Source organism: Canis lupus, chromosome 29 (assembly GCF_011100685.1).
Source record: "Canis lupus familiaris isolate Mischka breed German Shepherd chromosome 29, alternate assembly UU_Cfam_GSD_1.0, whole genome shotgun sequence".
NCBI classification, from domain to species: domain Eukaryota; kingdom Metazoa; phylum Chordata; class Mammalia; order Carnivora; family Canidae; genus Canis; species Canis lupus.
Genome location: NC_049250.1, coordinates 33954401 through 33974353, shown reverse-complemented (window position 1 = coordinate 33974353; position 19953 = coordinate 33954401). Strand labels below are relative to the sequence as shown.

The following is a 19953-nucleotide window of genomic DNA, read 5'->3' as shown; positions in this document are numbered from 1 at the left end:
AAAGGATATATTACTCAGATTTTTCTTAACTCCACCATATTTTTATTAACAGTCACATTATGGAATTTGCAACTCAGACTCATTCTTTTTAGAAGGTTAAATTTAATTCAGAAATGTTCTCCTCCTGCCAACATTTCCCTCATATTTATGGTTCTGTAGGTATGAAATGGAAGTATTTCTCTCAAACACTATCTCTTCTATTATAATCCATTGTTCCACTACAGAGAAAAACCAAGCAAGGCTGCAAACCTCTCTCTGTTGTTTGTGGCTATCTCTTGTAGGGCAAAAGATCTCCTTATTGAAGGAAATCTACCCACAGTTCCTCTTATGTTGGTGTCTTAGTCAGTTTGGGCTGATACAACAAATATCATAGGCTGGATGGCCTAAACAACAAACATTTATTTCTCACAGTTTTGGATGCTGAAAAAGTCCAAGATCAAGATGCCAGCAGATTCAGTGTCTGGTAAGATCCCTCTTTCTTGTTTGCAGACAACTGCCTTCTTGTATCCTCATATGACCGAGAAAGAGATAATCTCTCTTATGTTTCTTCTTATAAAGGCATTAAGCCCATACATAAGGGCTCCACGTTAATGACTTAATCATCTCTCAAAGGTCCCTCCTCCAAATAACATCATATTGGAGATTAGGGCTTCAATATGAGTTTTGTGGGACACAAACATTCAATCCATAGAAGGTGACATCTCTTACTTAATGGGCTCTCATTGACAGAAACAGTTGTACAAAATGACTTAATGCCACTTACACCTTTTGTGTACATGTAAGCAGGAAATCCATACAACCCTGCCATGCCAAATATTGGAAATGTTGGCAGCTTCACTGCTGCTACCCCTTATCTCAGCCTCACCTTTTCTCTATCTTTCCACTAATAATGTGCAGTGCAGGTACAGAGAAGCAAACTTGCTGCTTAAGTAGGTTTCCAATCAGAAGAAAAGGAAAAATGAATATAACTTCTCACTGCATTTCCCCTTATGGTCCTTGTGTTAACTGTCAGGGTGGTGCAAGAAGGGCAGGGCCATGGAGAAGTATAGAGGGATATGGAAATAAGGTCAGTTCTGAGATCAGTTTTCAAGCCAATACAGAATGATTTTTTAATAAAAACAGGCAATAAGCTAAATGTCCAATTAAAAGTCTACATTAAGAAATTAGGGAAACACTCATATGAATAAATATTATATAAAACATTAAAATTATAAAAAAGTATAAATTCCAATAATACGTTATGTAAAGAAAATGATCCAAAATTGCATTAAACTCACTGTGACCTGGTGGAAATTTTTTCCATTTAATGAGTGCAACTAATTCATATATGGATAAAGTAGGCCATTCTTCATAATATGGACATTTACGAATTAATTTCACCTTTTGCTTATTTTCAAGTTTTATTTTTTCCTGAAAAAGTCATTTAAAAAGAAGGAAAAATGAATAGCAGATAGATAAATGGCAATAACAGAAAATAAAGGTCATATGAATGTAAATTGCATAAAATACATTTGAATTTTGTAGGACCATCATTCTATAATCATATAATCATACTGAAATTTAGTCTTCAGATCTGCTACTAAAATTATATTTTCCCACCTTTCATAATATTTTTAGACTTCCATAAATGTTTTAGCATTTTTAAGAAATCCTGTCATAGTCAAGACTAAACTCAAAAGTTATACTTGATAATATTGAATAACTGATACTTATATTATTAGAGACCTAAATCAAGAAGATGGATGTCTCCTCATCTCCCTCCAACCTGAGCACACAACTAGCTGATGTCAATGGTTTGTTGCACCTGCTCCAGACTTAGATCCTATCAAGAAAAGCTGGCAGAGAAGGACAATGGGGGCCTTTCAATGCAGTCATTTATATAAACTTTCTCTGTCATCAGGAAAGGAGAAATCAAAAAGAGGGAACATTTTGGAGTTGACTAAAGTAGAATAAATCAGTAAACATAAAGTAAATAAGTTATCTTAATGTAGCTGAATTAAGGGGTCAGAATTAAGTTGTGATCACCTATTCATGTGACCCTGGGTCTATTAAAGCAATGAAATAGCATACCAATCACTTCCAAGTATTTTTTCTCCTCAGATGGACTGTACAGATTTAGAGATCTGTCTGTAAGATTATCTGGTATCCCTAACACATGACAAGCTGTTGACATCCAAAACATATGTTTGTTGAATGAATACATGAATAAATGAATGTATAAATGAATGGATTTTAAATTCAGGAAAAACCAAAAGTGCTAAAGATATACACAAAATATATCCAGGGAGATCTTTCTTTCCACTTCAACTACCCATCATCATCAAAAGCTTAGATAATGTTCATCAAATAAGCCACATTTTTATGGCTCCAAGTCAAGTTATATTAAAAAATAAAAAAGATATGAACATCTTCTGTCTAGAGATAAAACTTGAATTTACACACATATTGTGTTAATATATAGATTAGGTATGCTCATACCGATTTTAACCTCGCATAATTCTTTGCAGAGATTTTAAGAATTTCACAGTCTTCTTCTGTGATCACCGAGTACTCCTTTGTTTCTGATTCAGTCTGAGCTGCAACTTCCAGAGTCCCAAAGGTACTCCACTGTCCAAGCTGTAAAAAATACAGATGTAATTTAAACTTCATTATCACTCATCAACATAAAAATACCAGTAGTGGTGGTAATAGAAGCAGTCTCGAAGAGTCTGCAAAAAGGATGATGGCAGGTCAAATGCCAACTCTGTGAAAGAAGGGGATCTAAACAGTCTTGCAAGGCTGTCATACTTCTGCCCGATGCTACCTTCCCAAAGGAAGGAAAAGCTTCCACTTTTTCACTAGCATGAAAGAAATAACTTATAAGATAGATCTTCTGTTTTATCCACTGATTCATTTTAAGTACCTGGAATAATGCTTGAAACATAGCACCCATTCAATAAATATTTGTTGAAAGAGTGAAGAAAAAAGTACACTGGTCTTCTGTTTATTTTATTATTCTCACACGTTGGTAGTAATAATGAAAATTAATATAGTGTTATGCAGTATATAAATATATACACATACACACATGTAGAGTCTCCTAATACAATATGTAAAAATAAATATTTAGCATGCTAAAAATGTTACACTAGAACAATATTGTAATTATTAGGATATAATGAGAATATACGTAGTTACATAGAGGATCTATATTCATGTTTGCCTGGGGGAAAATATATACCATGGATAATACATATCTATGAAATTGAGAAGCTTCTCTGGGAAAATATCAGGTCTATATGGCTAAGATAATATAAGAGGACCTCCACTCTTCCATTTTAAATCCATAGAAAGGCTGAATTGTTTTCTTTCTATCCAAGCTCGAGCTTGGATAGCTGAGCTTCAATCTGCAAGTCCAGAAATAAAGAGGAATTTTAAACAATTACTGATGAAGCCAAAGTGGTTCACAGTGATATGAGACTAGGATACAGGCCTAAAGGGTTAAGTTCCAGGATTTGTCATACATGTGGAAATAGATGAGACCCAGGACCATACAAGGTAAGGAATTGAAATTGAGCTCTCTTGCCTAAAGCCTAGGACCTTGGAGAATCACCTCTATGTGAAATGGAGGTAACAAAAACTCCACCCACTAATCTAGCTAGGGAACTGGGTAGAGTTGTCACAAAATCAGGTTCCTAGGTCTATAACTTGCGTAGGTGAATAGTATACATTTACACATAGTGCAGGACTCCTAGCTTAAAAATTACTGTACAGTCTGCTACACAACTAGTAAAACACCTAGAATCCAGGAACATGCAAATTTAAAACCTTAGGTATGAATTGAGGATAAAAGGAATTCACATAGGAAGCAATCCATGTTAATAACAAAATCACAATAAAAAATTACAAGCCTCACAAGTGACAAAACCCCTATGGGAGGAACTCAACAAAGAACCTGAAAAAATATTGAACAACCTAAAAAAAGCTATATGCAATCAATATATTAGATTATAAAATTGGAGTATAACATGATGGAAACAAAAGGAGGCATTTTGCAAAAGAATAAAATTAAACTTTTATAAGTAAAAAACAATTATTACAAAACTCAGCGGATACTTTAGTTAAAACTTAAGAAATAATTCATGAAATGAATTATTATATCCATGAGTAAAACATTCAGAATAAAACATATAAAATATAGAGGGATTTTGATATAAGACTTTAAGAAATGTGAAAGAAAGATGGTGGCCATTCAGCATATATCTATTAGGATTTCCAGAAGAAACCAAAAATAATGGGAGAGGAGTAATTATCACATCAGTGATACTGGTCCCAAATTTTTCAGAATAGGGAAGATGTGACTCTTAGAAATGAAGGAACAATACCAAACCCAAAGACAAATACAAAACAGTTGATAAAAAATGGGTAAATGTAAATAAAATTTATAGGCATACAATATTTTTAAAATAAATAATATAGGGTACCTGTAAAATAACATAGATTTAAACACTTTTACAACAGCAAATACAAAGAGAAGAGCAGGAAGATAAAAGTTATTGAGAATCTTTATACTTTCAAACTAGGAAATAAAAAGGATTATAATAGTGTTCATAGTTAAAACTGCAAATTTAATAGTATAGAAATTGGAACTTCACAAATGGAAAAGAAAATAAACATGACACAAAAAAGTGACGAAATTTACTATATCCCTAAAATATATAACACCTATAATTTGACCTAAATAGGACAACAAAAACAAATAATTATAGAAAATGACAAATTATCAAAAAAAAAAAAACTTCCAGAAAAAAACAACTAAACAAATCACACACAAAAGAAACATTCTCAACCTTACTAATAGAGAAATGTTTATTCATCTATCAGATTGGAAATATTAAAGTACTCTAACTTATGAGACTGGAGTAATATTTTCATACGTAACTCGGGAAACTCTAAAAACTTTTTAAAATGAGAAATAATCTGGCAATATTTACTAAAATAAACAAAGAATGTATGAAATGAAATACTTTATCCTGACATTCGTCTCATAGGATCTACCTTACGGAAAAATGCATTCCTAAGGATATATATATATTTAAAAATTTTATTTATTCATTTGAGAGAGAGATTGAGAGAGGAAGAAAGAGAGCACCAGTGGAGGGTAGAGGCAGAGGGAGAGGGAGAAGCAGACTCCCCGCTGAGCAAGAACCCAATGCAGGGCTCAATCCCAGGTCCTGGGATCATGACCTGAGCTGAAGGCTCAACTAACTGAGCCACCTAGGTGACCCCTTAAAGATATATTTACAATAAGTTTAATGTATCACTTTTTAGTAACCCCCAACTGGAGTCTTTTTTAATGGCCACTAATTAACGTGTGTTTGTGTGTGTATTCAATTAAGTCTAAGTTTTTACATACTGTTTAAAATTAGTAAAATCTATGTATCTTAACCTTTAACAATTCTTATAATAAAAAAAATAGCAGGTAAAAATATATGTTGAAAATTTTTATAAACTGAACAGTTACAAAGAAAGTAATCTGTATTAGTTTATATAATTGTTCATATGTTTATGTGGACTCAGAGAAAGTTGTGCAAGTATAAATACCAGGCCATTCAGGGAGAAGTGGGGCTAAAATGACAAAAGATTTAATTATCTTTCCCTTAAAACATATTTTCTTTCAGTTACAACACTGAGTATGTATTAAATTTTAAGTTTCGGACATTTTAAGAGAGATTTAAAATGCAGATTCAGAATAACATGTTATGTTATTTTCCACACCTATGTTATCTCTCTTGATATTTTTATAGTGATATATGAAATATATTAAATGATATATATTAGACATATATAGTTATCTCTGAATGATGAAAGTGCAGATAACTATCATTGTTTACTATATAACTGTATTTTCTGAAATTTTCAATAAACGTAGCAATTTTGAAATCTGGCAATATTACAAAGCTATTTAAATTATGAACAAGTCCATCCTTCTCAATTTGGAGGAAAACATTCATTAAGGTTAGATAGATAATCGTATTTTGCTGGAAATGGTTGTTGGAAGTAACAAAAGGAGCCATTTCTCTCACTTCTAAATTCTCATGCTATTTTACTGAAAAATAGATAATTATCTTTATTGGGAAATGATGTATTCCCATGATTGAAAATTATTACACTTTTCTAATAATATATGAGCCAAACAATTGCTTCTGAAAAACAAGAGTTGGTAAATCATTAAGATTTATTTTGAGTAAAAACACTGTTGATGTTTGTTTCAAGCAGCATTTTACTGTTTCTAAAAAACAATAGACTTTTACAAGTATAATTTTTGTTCCTCTTGTATTATTTTTCTAATGCTTCTAGCTTTCAGGCATTTACACATTAAACAAGATCAATAACTAAAGTTGGAATTGCTATTTTTAAACCAAGGAAAGGTCCTGTTCCTAACCCTGTGGAACAATTTTTCTCCCTAAGAGACTGAAGAGGCAGGGACTGGAGGCCTGGGTGACTCAGTGGTTGAGCATCGGCCTTTGGCTCAGGGCTTGATTCCAGGATCCGGGATGGAGTCTTGCATCGGGCTCCCTGTAAGGCACCTGCTTCTCCCTCTGCCTATGCGTCTGCCTCTCTCTGTGTATCTCTCATGAATAAATAAACAAAATCTTTAAAAAAAAAAAAAAAGAGTCTGAAGAGGCAGGCAGAAAATACAAAGCCTCTTTAGATCAAGGGTTCAGAGTCTTGGTACAAGGATGGACTTTTTAGAAGATTCTTGAACTCCTCCTGTCTCATTCCACAGTTTGTGATTCTTCCTCAGTTTGTAAATTTCTGTTGTTTTTATTTCTTTGAATGACTTTCTACAGCTTTCATTAGATTCTCAAAGGTGTCTATGTCTCAGAAAAAAAAAATTGCATTTCCCCTATGATTAAAATGGCTCATTTAGAAAGTACATTCTCATAACCAAATAATGTTGTACAATAAGAAAGTAATGTGAAAATGCCGCATTTTATAATCTCTGACATGCTTATGGTGGACTTGGGCCATATTCGGGGTAAATGTGATACCTAAAAGGTAGAAGCAGGAACCAACCTGAATGTAAGGACAGCCTGATTGGGACTACTCAACCCACTGGTTAAGAGACCGACATGCCTGCCTAAATTCCCTGGGTACATTCATTCCAAACCTGTATGCTGAGCCAAAGAGGAAAACATTTCCAGTCTACAGGAAAAGAATTGATATTTGAAGGTTGTATGAATAACTATGCAGTCTCTATGTAAAACCTACAACTCAAGACAATTGTAGATTTGGTCAATAAAGTCTTCTTTAAAAGTTGTCTAAATAAAGCTTCCGATTATGTTTCTCATACACTTTGGCAAGAAGAGTCTAAATATCATAATAGATCAGAAAAGTAGAAGAAATTCTTTTTATTTTCTCCAAAACAGAGAGTTTCTTCAAACATTCTCAGGGCATTTCTACCTTCTCAATCATTTACATGAAGCTCTTTTCTGAAATACCTAACACACTGACTGTTGATTTGAATTCTACCCAGTTTCAGACCCAGTTTAATTCCTGTCTCTTTTCTAAAGCTACCTACATCACCCCAGTCTGATTTCTAATAAATTATGTGCTCTATTATATTGTTCTATAATATGCTCTCATAAGTAAGGGCATTCTAAAAATATTAAATATATTATATTACTATCTTAAAACTTTGAGGATAAAGAAATGTGTTCCTTGCCTCTAACACAGGAAGATTTTCAGCAGCAAAGGAACCTGGGTTGAATAATCATCATTTGGTACCACGTTAAGACCTGTGCAATTATAATTAAATATCCTTAAGTTTTAAAGGTTTAGTAGTAAAACATTAACTTCTCTATTAGGTAAATGTTAAAGTTGGCATATAGGGTTTATCTGATGCTTACTTAATTCCACTGTGATTATAGGACATAATCATTTGAAATTTGTTGAGACTCAATTTATACCCTAGCACTAAATCAATTTTAAAAATGTTCCATGTGCAGGGACACCTGAGTGGCTCAGTGGTTGAGCATCTGCCTTTGGCTCACTTTGTGATCCCAGGGTCCTGAGAATGAGTCCCACATCAGGCTTCCCGCAGGGAGCTTGCTTCTCCCTCTACCTATGTCTGCCATTCTCTCTCATGAATAAATAAATATTTTTTTAAAAAGTACCATGTACACTTAAGAGGAACATACATTCTGCAATTGTTTGCAACATTGAATACAGGTCTATTAAATCAAGTTTGTTAATTGTGTTGTTTAGAATTTCTGTATCTCCACTGATATGTGTGTGTGTGTGTGTGTGTGTGTGTGTGTGTGTGTGTATTTGGTCTGGTTCCCTATCCCTTAGTGATATCTATTAAAATCATCTTCTATAGTTGTGGATTTGTTTACTTTTCTTTCTTTCTTTCTTTCTTTCTTTCTTTCTTTCTTTCTTTCTTTCTTTCTTTTTTTTCTTTTTTTCTTTTCTTTATCAATATTTATGTATTTTGAGGTAATAATTTTCAGTGCATACAAATTTCACTTTAATTATGAAATATCCCTTTTTACCTTTAATAATGTTCTTGGAATAAAGTCTACTTTGCCTACTATTAGTAGAGCTACACCAGCCTTCTTTGGGTTAGTGTAATCTGGTTTATCATCTTGCATTATTTTAATTTGCAACTTCCTGTGTATTTGTAATAAGGTGTGTCAGCATTTAGTTTTAGGTTTAAATTGATAGACTAACACGTTTATCAGAACTTCTTATCCTTGCTGGATACAGAACTCTTAATTGCTACCCGTTAAATGCTATGAGACTGATGACAATTCTTGTTAGATTTGTAGTTGCATATTTTTACTTGCTTACTGTGATGGTTAATTTTGTGTGTCAACTTGACTGGGTCATGGAATACCCAGGTAAATTGTTCAAATATTATTCTGGGTGTTTCTGGATGAGCTGAACATTTAAATTAGTTCACAGAATAAAGAAGATTAGTTTCTGTACTGTGGCAGGGTTCATTCAATCAGCTGAAGACCCGATTAAAACAAAAGACAAATCCACAACCCAATAAGGAAGAATTTAGGAAATTCTTTATCCAGTGGCCGTTAAGTTGATTTTCCTAGACATCAGTGATTATTGGTTTTACAGCATCTTCCAGACTTTGGACCCAAACTAGGTATTAGTCTGGCAGATTTTGGATTTGCTAGTCTCCATAACTGCCTAAGCCGATTCCTTATCGATCTCTATCATCTATCTATCTATCTATCTATCTATCTATCTATCTATCTATCATCTATCATCTATCTATCTATATCTATCTATCTATCATCTATCTTTCTACCCATCTAGCTATCCATCTATCCATCCTACTGGTTCTGACATACAGATTTTTACAGGTTTTTAGCCTCTTGTTCCATAAAGCTTAGGATTAAGCAAATACCTGAAAGAAAAGAAAGGCATATCAGGCTACCTTTCCTCTGATTATCTTTTATCCCAGTATCTCAGCTCCTCAAATTCTGATTGTCTACTTAGACTGAACTCTGGTTCAGTTTTGCCACTCTGGTACTCTAAGACTCCTGAAAGTTCTGATCTACTTCTTTCTGCTTAGTTATTCATCCCCATGAGGCTTACAAATTGGCAGATGCCTCAAAGAGAAGCAACAGGAAATGCCTGGCTCAAAACAATATTTCCTTTCTTTCTTGGCCCTTCAAATCCTGGTTCCCTTGGTTGCTCTTAAATACTTTCAGACAGTTGCTTGATTGGTTGCTTTTATCCAGCTTTTATCATGTTCTCAGCAGGGAGATTGGTTTAATGCAAGCCACTCATCATAGTCAAAAACATGAGCCTTGGCAAATTAAAGTGTTTCTTTAAAACAAGATCTACCTCTGTTTCTTTTGTTCGGACTTTGTTTGCTTGCCCTTATCATCCCTATATGAAGTGGGTGACAAAAATCACTCAGAATAATCAATCAGACAATGATATCTAAATCTTTCTCATAGAAAATAAAGGAAGGGTGGAGATGCTGGCAAGATAGTCCAGGAATTTTTACTTAAATTAGGATCAAATTAGAAAAATTATCTGAAGAGTCTTATCCTGGTTTTGACTTTCTCTTCCCAAAAATCAATGGAGAAAAATTAGATGGTAGCTTCTCAATACAAGGAAGGAATTAGTAACCCCAAGGGGGGGAAATTATATATTATATATATATGTGTGTGTGTGTGTGTGTGTATATATATACACACACATATATATATTCCATCTCATTTTCTCTTTCCTTCTCTACATATATCATATACATGATAAGCAAATAAATGGATACTACTGTATTAATAACAAAATTTCTAATGCCTGAACTATTCAAATACTAATAATAATGTAAGTACTGAGCACTCATTGCTATTCTGCAGGGTATATATGTCTTATGTACTTGTGTGTCCTGTTTAGTTTTCTCTGTCAATTAAATTGTTTAAGTCTTTTAAAACCCATAAATTTTCTAGTACACATAAGAGACATATCTACGAGTGCAGGAAAGGTGTAGATGGACAAAGAAAATAGTACCTGAAGAACTCACAGGAAACATGTTCTTGTATAAGTGTCACAGTACCTACGATGTAAAACCTTCTGAACAGCCCAGGCTGCATTCTATTCACACATGAGTACCATTCAGCTGATAGCCAGGAACTGAATCTCAGATATATCCCAAAGATTTCCTTCTACATTATTATTATTTTTTTATGTTTTAGAAAGATCAACTTCAGTACAGACTGGAACAACAGTTTCCTTCTCCTGTCGTTAGATTTGGACTGCTGACTTTTTTTTTGCCAAAGAGAGATAGTCTTTCATTCTATATCCTCAGAAGGTCCTAAATAACTACACTAAATTCTGAAGAGGTCAACCAGCGTGACTCAACACTCATTCATCTAATTTGAAAATAGTGAATGTATAATTCAACCAGAAGTATAGTTAAAAAATTAAACCAATTAATTAAAAAATAACACTTGGACAAATAAAATATATTTCATAATTTTCTAAACATTGTTAATGCTCAATAAATATTGCTGACTAGTTATAGATGAGAAAAGTCATTTTTCATAACATTATTTGAGATATTTTTACTTTCTTATTACAAGGAAGAAATCAATCTATCTGATGTGTAGGAGTACACCATTCAACCACTAGAAATAATCATTCTAGCGTGTCAGTGAAACTGCTCTTTCACTATGATGTTATATTGCAGAAAATTTAACACGAGTGGCATATTCACAATCACTTAAGAGTAAACACTAAGAACTAAAAATACTTCTATATTTTAATAGAAAATACAATGTCAATTAAAGAAAATCTACTATCTACTGTAAATAATCATAAACTTCAAAAACTTAGCATGTAAATCTTAGTAAAAAATTAATGGAGCATATGTTAAAATGCATACTTTATAGGTATTCATACATAAGTGCTCACCACAATTCATTAGCTATTGTAGTTATAAAATCTAAAGTTCTTTAATGGATTGACATCAGTCATGTGTTATATGGTTTTTCATTTTTAAATTAATTGCTCTGTTGTGATTAGAATTTTAAATGAAAAATGGTATATTTTGGTAGCTTTATATAGTTGACTTTTTAATAAGCCAGACACACTGCTTTCTCACTTTATATTCAAAATAGAACATTTTATTCACATAACGCTGAATTCAATGGCTCATATATCCATTTATTCTGAGTTTAATATGTTCTTATAAAGAAGATTCAGTTGAATAAGCTTAGATATAAACTGAAATAACTATGTCAGCCTAATCTCAATGTGAAAATGATTTAATATTTACATTTTTGCTTATACTTAAAGTAAGTATTTTGAACTGCCCCTTGGGATTTTCCATATTCACCATTAAAGAATTATAATTTTCTTAACTATACTCTCTACTTTTATAATTGTTGAGCTTACTTTTTAAACTTTTCAATGAATAACAGACACATAAAAGTACCAATAAAATGAGCCCCTATAGGCCCACTCTCTGACTCAAGAAATCAAATTTTCCTATTTAGGTAGACGTAGCCATTATCCTAATTATCAGGATATTAAATTTTAACTATATCTTAGTAAAACTGTATGAAACTACAAGATAGTGTGGTTTTACTTATTTCTTCACATTATTTTAAATAACAGTAAACATTATTCTGTGTTTTTGCCGAACATTGTTTTTCAAATACAACTATGTTAATGTAGTTCATTCACTTTTCCTCGCTGCATGACAATACTCATTTATTAGAATTTATTATTTTGCTGATGAGCATTTTTGCTGTCAGTATTTGACTATAAAATGGTATAAGCATTATTATACGTGTCATGTCTTCTTTATACCATATATAGCTATTTTTCTAAGATACAGGCCTAAGGATGCAGTTTCTAAGCTATAGGATGTGTTACCACTTTAACATCTAAAACCAAAACTGTTTTCTAAAATACAGGTTTTGCCTTATACTCCTTCATGCATCATGAATGCATGCAATGTCTATTTCTGCAAGTCTCCAACATTATGTATTTTCTGATTTCTAATATTTTCCAATTTGATAGTAAGTAATATTATTGATTACACTTGTTATTTATTTTCATTTATTTCAAAGTGTAAAAAGTATTCACTATAGGGATCCCTGGGTGGCGCAGCGGTTTGGCGCCTGCCTTTGGCCCAGGGCGTGATCCCGGAGAACCGGGATCGAATCCCACATCGGGCTCCCTGTGCATGGAGCCTGCTTCTCCCTCTGCCTGTGTCTCTGCCTCCCTCTCTCTCTGTAACTATCATAAAAAAAAAAAAAAAAAAAGTATTCACTATATATTTACTGGATTGCTAAAGTGGTAGAACTATGTTTCATTTGTCAATTCCTTAATTCATAGTTTCTCTTCAGTAAAAGATTGATTTATATGTTTTGAATTTTTCATCATAATTTCCCTTTATTTGTAGATCATTATATATTCCAAATTTTAATCCTTTGCCATTTATATGTGTTGAAAAAAATCTTCATCCAAAGTGTGCCTTCTCTTTACTGAGTATCATGGGATGAACAAAACCTAATTGTTATATATTTTGTTTTAAGGTTTTATTTGAATTCTCCTTAGGTTACATATAGTGTAATATTAGCTCCTGGAGTCAATTTTAGTGATTCATCACTTACCTATAACACCCTAGTAGTCATCACAAGTGCCTTCCTTTAATACTCATCACCCATTAGCCCATCCCACCACCCACCTCCCCTCCAGCAACCCTGATTGTTCTCTATAGTTAAGAGTCTCTAATGGTTTGCCTCCTTCTCTTTTTTTTTTTCTCCTGTGTTCATCTGTTTTGTTTCTTAAATTCTACATATGAATTAAATATATGCTATTTGTCTTTCTCTGGCTGATTTTTTTTATTGGAGTTCAATTTGCTAACATATAGCATATCACCCAGTGCTCATCCCGTCAAGTGCCCCCCTCAGTGCCCGTCACCCAGTCACCCCAACCCCCTGCTCACCTCCCTTTCCACTACCCCTTGTCCATTTCCCAGAGTTAGGTGTCTCTCATGTTCTGTCATCCTCACCGATATTTTCACTCATTTTCTCTCCTTTCCCCTTTATTCCCTTTCACTATATTTTATATTCCCCGAATGAATGAGACTATATAATGTTTGTCCTTCTCCGACTGGCTTATTTCACTCAGCATAATACCCTCCAGTTCCATCCATGTCGAAGTAAATGGTGGATATTTGTCGTTTCTAATGGCTGAGGAATATTCCATTGTATACATAGACCACACCTTCTTTATCCATTCATCTTTCGATGGACACCAAGGCTCCTTCCACAGTTGGGCTATTGTGGACATTGCTGCTAGAAACATCGGGGTGCAGGTGTCCCGGCGTTTCATTGCATTTGTATCTTTGGGGTAAATCCCCAACAGTGCAATTGCTGGGTCGTAGGGCAGGTCTATTTTTAACTCTTTGAGGAACCTCCACAGTTTTCCAGAGAGGCTGTACCAGTTCACATTCCCACCAACAGTGCAAGAGAGTTCCCCTTTCTCTACATCCTCTCCAACATTTGTTGTTTCCTGTCTTGTTAATTTTCCCCATTCTCACTGGTGTGAGGTGGTATCTTATTGTGGTTTTGATTTGTATTTCCCTGATGGCAAGTGATGCAGAGCATTTTCTTATGTGCTTGTTGGCCATGTCTATGTCTTCCTCTGTGAGATTTCTGTTCATGTGTTTTGCCCATTTCATGATTGGATTGTTTGTTTCTTTATGTTGGGTTAATAAGTTCTTTATAGATCTTGGATACTAGCCCTTTATCTGATAGGTCATTTCCAAATATCTTCTCCCATTCTGTAGGTTGTCTTTGAGTTTTGTTGACTGTTTCTTGTGCTGTATAGAAGCTTTTTATCTTGATTAAGTCCCAATAATTCATTTTTGTTTTTGTTTCCCTTGCCTTCATAGATGTATCTTGCAAGAAGCTACTGTGGCCAAAATCAAAAAGGGTGTTGCTTGTGTTCTCTAGGATTTTGATGGATCTCTGGCTGATTTAAATTGCCTAGCATAATATACTCAAGCTCCATCCACATCACTAAGATTTCATTCCTTTTGATGGCTGAGTAATATTCCATTTTACACGTACGTGTGTGTGTGTGTGTGTGTGTGTGTGTGTGTATGCACCACATCTTCTGTATCCATTCATCAGCGATGGACATTTGGGTTCTTTCCATAATTCGGGTATTGTTAATAATACTGCTATAAATATTGGGAGCATGTGCCCCTTTAAATCAGTATTTTTATATCCTTTGGGTAAATACCTACTATCACAATTGCTGGATTCTAAGATAGTTCTATTTTTTAACTTTTTGAGGAACCTCCACACTATTCTCCAGAGTGGCTGCACCAGTTTTCATTCCCTTCAACAGTGTAAGAGGGTTCCCTTTTCTCTGCGTCTTCACTAACATCTGTTGTTTCCTATGTTGTTAATTTTAGCCATTCTGACAGATGTGTTTTGATTTGTATTTGTAGGGGTTTTTTTAGGATTCTATTTATTTATCCATGGAGGCACGGAGAGAGAGGCAGAGACATAGGCAGAGGGAGAAGCAGGCGAGCCTGATGCCGGGACTTGATCCTGGAACCCTGAGATCACACCCTGAGCCAAAGGCGGATGCTCAACCACTGAGCCACCCAGGAGGACCTGTATCCGTAGTTTTGATTTGTATTTCCCTGATGCTGAGTGATGTTTAGTATCTTTTCTTGTGTCTGTTAGCCATCTGGCTGTCTTCTTTGGAAAATTGTCTATTCATGTCTTCAGCCCATTTCTTAACTGATGATTAGTTTTTTGAATGTTGATTTTAATAAGTTCTTTATAGATTTTGGATACTAACCCATTATCAGATATGTCATTTGCAGATATCTTCTTGCATTCTGTAGGTTGCCTTTCAGTTTTGCTGATTGTTTCCTTTGCTGTGTACAAGCTTTTTATCTTGATGAAGACTCAAAAGTTTATTATTACTTTTATTTCCCTTGCCTCTGGAGACATGTCTACTAAGAAGTTGCTACAGCCAATGTGAAAGACGTTTCTGCTTCTGTTCTCCTTTAATGGTTTCCTGTCTCACACTTAGGTATTTCATCCATTTTTAATTTATTTTTATGTATGGTGTAAAAATGTGGTCCAGTTAAAACTTGCTTGATTTTAATTTGGGGGGGCGGGAGGAGCAGAGGGAAAGATGATAAAGAGGATCTTTAGTAGGCTCCATGACTAGTGCTAACCCCAATGTAGGGTTCTAGATCATGACACTGACTGATATCATGACCTAAGCCAAAACCAAGAGCTGGACAGTTAACTGAGCCACTCAGGTGCCCCACAACTTTCTCGATTTTAAACAAACATCCTTATAGTATACTCCTGTAAGTTTCTTATTTTAAATGCTTTTGCTATCATGACATTATAAAGAAATTCTACCACATATTCTTAAAATACTTCAGCTAATTCTTTTATAATTAAGTTTGTGATCCCAAATTGATTTTTACGGATGTTGTGAAGTAGACAGTAGTTTTATCTATTCTATTCATACAAATAACCAATTGCCTTAGCTTATGTTAATGAATCATCCCACCATTTTCCCCACGGTTTTTCAAGATACTGTTTTGCATCAAGAGTGCTTACATATGTGGATTTAATTTTGGGACTCTGGCGGCCCATATGTTCATCTGAGCCACTATTAGCCACTATAAAAGCACCCTATCAATTATATAGACTAATTTTAAGTCTTGATATCTGGTAGGACAAGAACCCCTTTCCCAAGTGTCTTCTTCAGGAATATCTATCTATTTTTAGCCTTTTGCTCTTAGGTATAATTTTTAGAACCAACTTGTCAAGTTCCAAAAGAAAAATGGATTTTTTTCACTGTAATTGCACAAAACTTATAGGCCATTTTGGGAGACTTGTCATCTTAAAACATTAAATGTTTCAAACATAGGGTAAATATATTTAAGTCTTCTTTACTATCTCTTAATAAATACAAATGTTCTCCAAAAAATATCATAATTTTTATTATATGTTTTCTCAATACTCAATATTTTGTGTAGCTATTGAATACAATATTTTTATTAATGATTTATTAATGATATTTTCTAACTATATTTCTGTGAATTCTCTCTTATATTCTCATTCAAAATGCATTTATAACATAGAAAATAATTTATTATATTTTAGTCAGTTCTAGTTGTTTTCATTTAGAAGAAGGAGTTGACCAACTTTCTGCAATGACTAGAAAGCAGATGTTGTCAGTTTTACAGACCATATAGTCTCTGTTACCACTATTCAACTCTGCCATTGTGGAATAAAAGCAGTCACAAACAGTATATAACAAATGGCTGTTACTAATAAAACATATCCACAACAAAAAGCTGTAGTCAGATTTTGCCCAAGGGCTTGAGTTTGTCAATCTGAGATCTAGAGCTTCATTTATATTACCGAGTCATCATATACTTTATTATTATTTTTTAACCTTAAATTGTGTGAGTTAATCATGCCATAAGATGAAGTAAAAATGATTAATATTTAACATACAGTAACAGAATTATTTTACTTGATACACGGTGTAAAAGAGTATTACTAAAATATAATATTCATATAATTTACATTTTAGAAATTACAGTATCCAGATTTTAAAAATTGATATATTTCCTGCTGTAGTAGCCCCTCTAGTCCTCAAAATGTTTTATATCTAATTTTCTTTGGTTTTGGAAATCATATTTTCAGGCTTAATATATTTATATGCTAACTATAAGTAAACTATGTCATGTAAACATCTATTAAACTCTCTTAGGAATAAGGTATAATAAGGATTGGGAAATTTGCTTGCTTAGGTAAAATGTAATTAGTCTGCTATAAAGGCCTTTTGGTTTATCATTCTGCTAATCTTAGAAGAAATTGACAAATTCATTCTTGTTAGATAAAATATTACTGCATTACTGCATGTGAATATAAATCCTCAAATCCTCAAATTCCTTTGAGAAAACAAATACACAGGCTTATCTGATAACAATTGTGCATGTGTGCATGTGTTTTTATATGCTGGTTGAGTAAAGTTTTAGTCACTTTTTAAAAGAATTATCACCATCCAGAATGTATTCCAGTGAAGGTTTACTAAAACCTTTAATTAACATTTTCTGATTTTCAATAATATATCTAGTTAGGTGTATACTTTGTCCAGTTTGATTTATGTAGATAGATTTCTGAAGATGGGTAAAAGCAATATCTTAAACAATTGTTTGGGGAAAAATAAAAGCCAGTTAATTAAGCCAGTTAAAAATAAATAAGAATTGACTTCCAGTACTATTACATACATAGACGCGCACACACACACACTCACACACACACAATTTCCATACAAATGAAAGCTTATAAAAGAGAAGTAAATTATGACATCATAATTGACAAGGACATTAAGTAAATATGAACATTATTTTTAATTAAAGTAAAACAGAGTTGAGACCACTATATACTATCATAGTTGTGATCATTCTTTTCAGGTGATATTAAAGTAATAAACATATATAAAAGGAATTCAACTTAAACCACAAAAAGTTCAAACCTCATTGTCAAGGTAGGGCCTGGTGCTCTGACTTTTTGCTCCCACAATGACCTATGCTTATTTACTCACCTAATAACAAAATCAAACTGAAACTATCAGTTGCATTTCTAGCCATCTCCACCACATCATCATCTCCAAGGCCACAACAATTTCTTATTTGTCTCAGTACCAAACACATAGTAGATGTTAAAAATATCTTTTGAACTGAGCTGATCATAAGAAAAATTCCAAAAATATAATCTTTTATCAGACTAGATAAAGCCTTCGTAAAGTATTTAAAAATTTCGGATGCTAAAGTGGCAAATTTCATGATTTTCTATCTCAACTGGCAGAACCAAGATGAAAGTTTATATTCCTGCCTTTGACCAGGGCATATGTTAATGAGATTCTTAAAAGCAGAGAAAGGAAATAAAATGATTAAACTATAGTTGAAATGTAATGCTATGAAAGGGGAGGAGCCTCATCTGAGACTCAGTTGGAATGTTTTTGCTGTTCTAATTCCATTTCTTTTGTCTAATAATAATCTAAAAAATTCATAATGTCCAGGGATCCTCTATACTGTGCTCAATAAAAAATTTGTTAAGGAACAAAACATAGTTCTTGAATTATGCTTAAACATACTTGGATTTTTTGCCATTGACAAGATGAAGAGAAGTACAAATTTAAGGTTTTGTTTATGATACTCTAAGTGGTATCCTCACACCTTTAACTGTCACTAATCTATGAGAAATATACCAGTCACTAAAAGAACACTTTTCATGGCCAATCCTAGTCCCATAGGGGGAAAAAATGGTGCTTGGTCTTCAGAGTATTGCTATGCTCAGACACATCTCAAATAATTGGTGGTTTAATTTCAAATGCTTCCAAATAAAGAAATAGTATATAGTAAGAAAGCACTATTACAAAGAACTTGAGATGCAATGAAATGTTAAAGCACATTGAATAAAACACTGAGGTTGTTTGTTGCTAGAAAAAGTGGGAAGAATCAAATATCTCTCAGGGAAAACCATATACTGAGAAAGGCAATCTGATGGAGGGACTTAGTAACACATAAAGCCAACTTCAAAGAATTTATTACTATGTGTTTTCACAAGCTGTCAAGAATCTCAAAAGAACACTTCAAAGATTTATGGTGTTAGTGGAGAAAATATTTGCTATACAGAACCCAAAAAAATCATTTTTGTTGTTTATGGTTTTTTAATTACTGATCTTTAGACTTGAAAAAGAAGAATGTTGGTCCTCAAAACTGTTAACTCAGAGAAGAAAAAGGGATGGATTTGTTGAAGAGGAAATAAACACTGGAGATGTGAAACGCCTGCAATGGTGAGAAACTTGTATCAACTGGAACAGCAATCTGGGACTGGCTAAATCTGGTCAACTGCACAAGTTTCCATAGCCGACCAATGGGAGAGCCACCCATGATGCCAGGATTCAAAATGCTTAATTATGCAGTTATTCAAGGAAGTATTTTTTTCACCTGGACAATAGTATAGTTTTATTAATTTGAATTTATGGTTTTATAGTCATGGATGATGTTATAAGAAAACAGATATTTTATATACACATTAATCTTGCAGCAGCAGTCTATTTTGTCTTAATTCTGCTCTTAAGACATAAAATGTTTTCTGATTCTAGGCACCATACTCTAGACTTCATAAATATTAGCTCACTGAATACCCATAACAACACTGTGATGTGACTTTGTTACTACATTCATTTTTTTAATGATGAGAATTAGACTTAGGAGGCTAAGTAACTTTTCCAAGGTCACACAGCTGATAAGTAGCAGAACGAATATTGGAACTCAGGCAGTCTGGATCAATCATTTGTCTGTGCTATCTTTGCTCAGGGCTAGGTGCAGAATAGGTGAGGAAAGATAGCTAGTGGATG

General features: G+C 33.5%; 1 protein-coding gene across 17 annotated transcripts in view; it reads right to left on the bottom strand.

Moving 5' to 3' along the window:
• Positions 1–19953, bottom strand: part of CNBD1 (cyclic nucleotide binding domain containing 1) — a 531845-nt gene that overhangs the window by 194285 nt on the left and 317607 nt on the right. For all 17 annotated transcript variants that reach the window (XR_005381188.1, XM_038579686.1, XM_038579692.1 and 14 more), the window contains 2 exons: positions 2479–2616; positions 1278–1410 (listed from right to left, as the gene is read on the bottom strand). Coding sequence is in view for 16 of the 17 variants with exons in the window: in XM_038579686.1 (XP_038435614.1) it covers positions 1278–1410; positions 2479–2616 (271 nt within the window). In the remaining variant the exon portion in view is untranslated. The remainder of the gene's footprint in view (positions 1–1277; positions 1411–2478; positions 2617–19953) is intronic.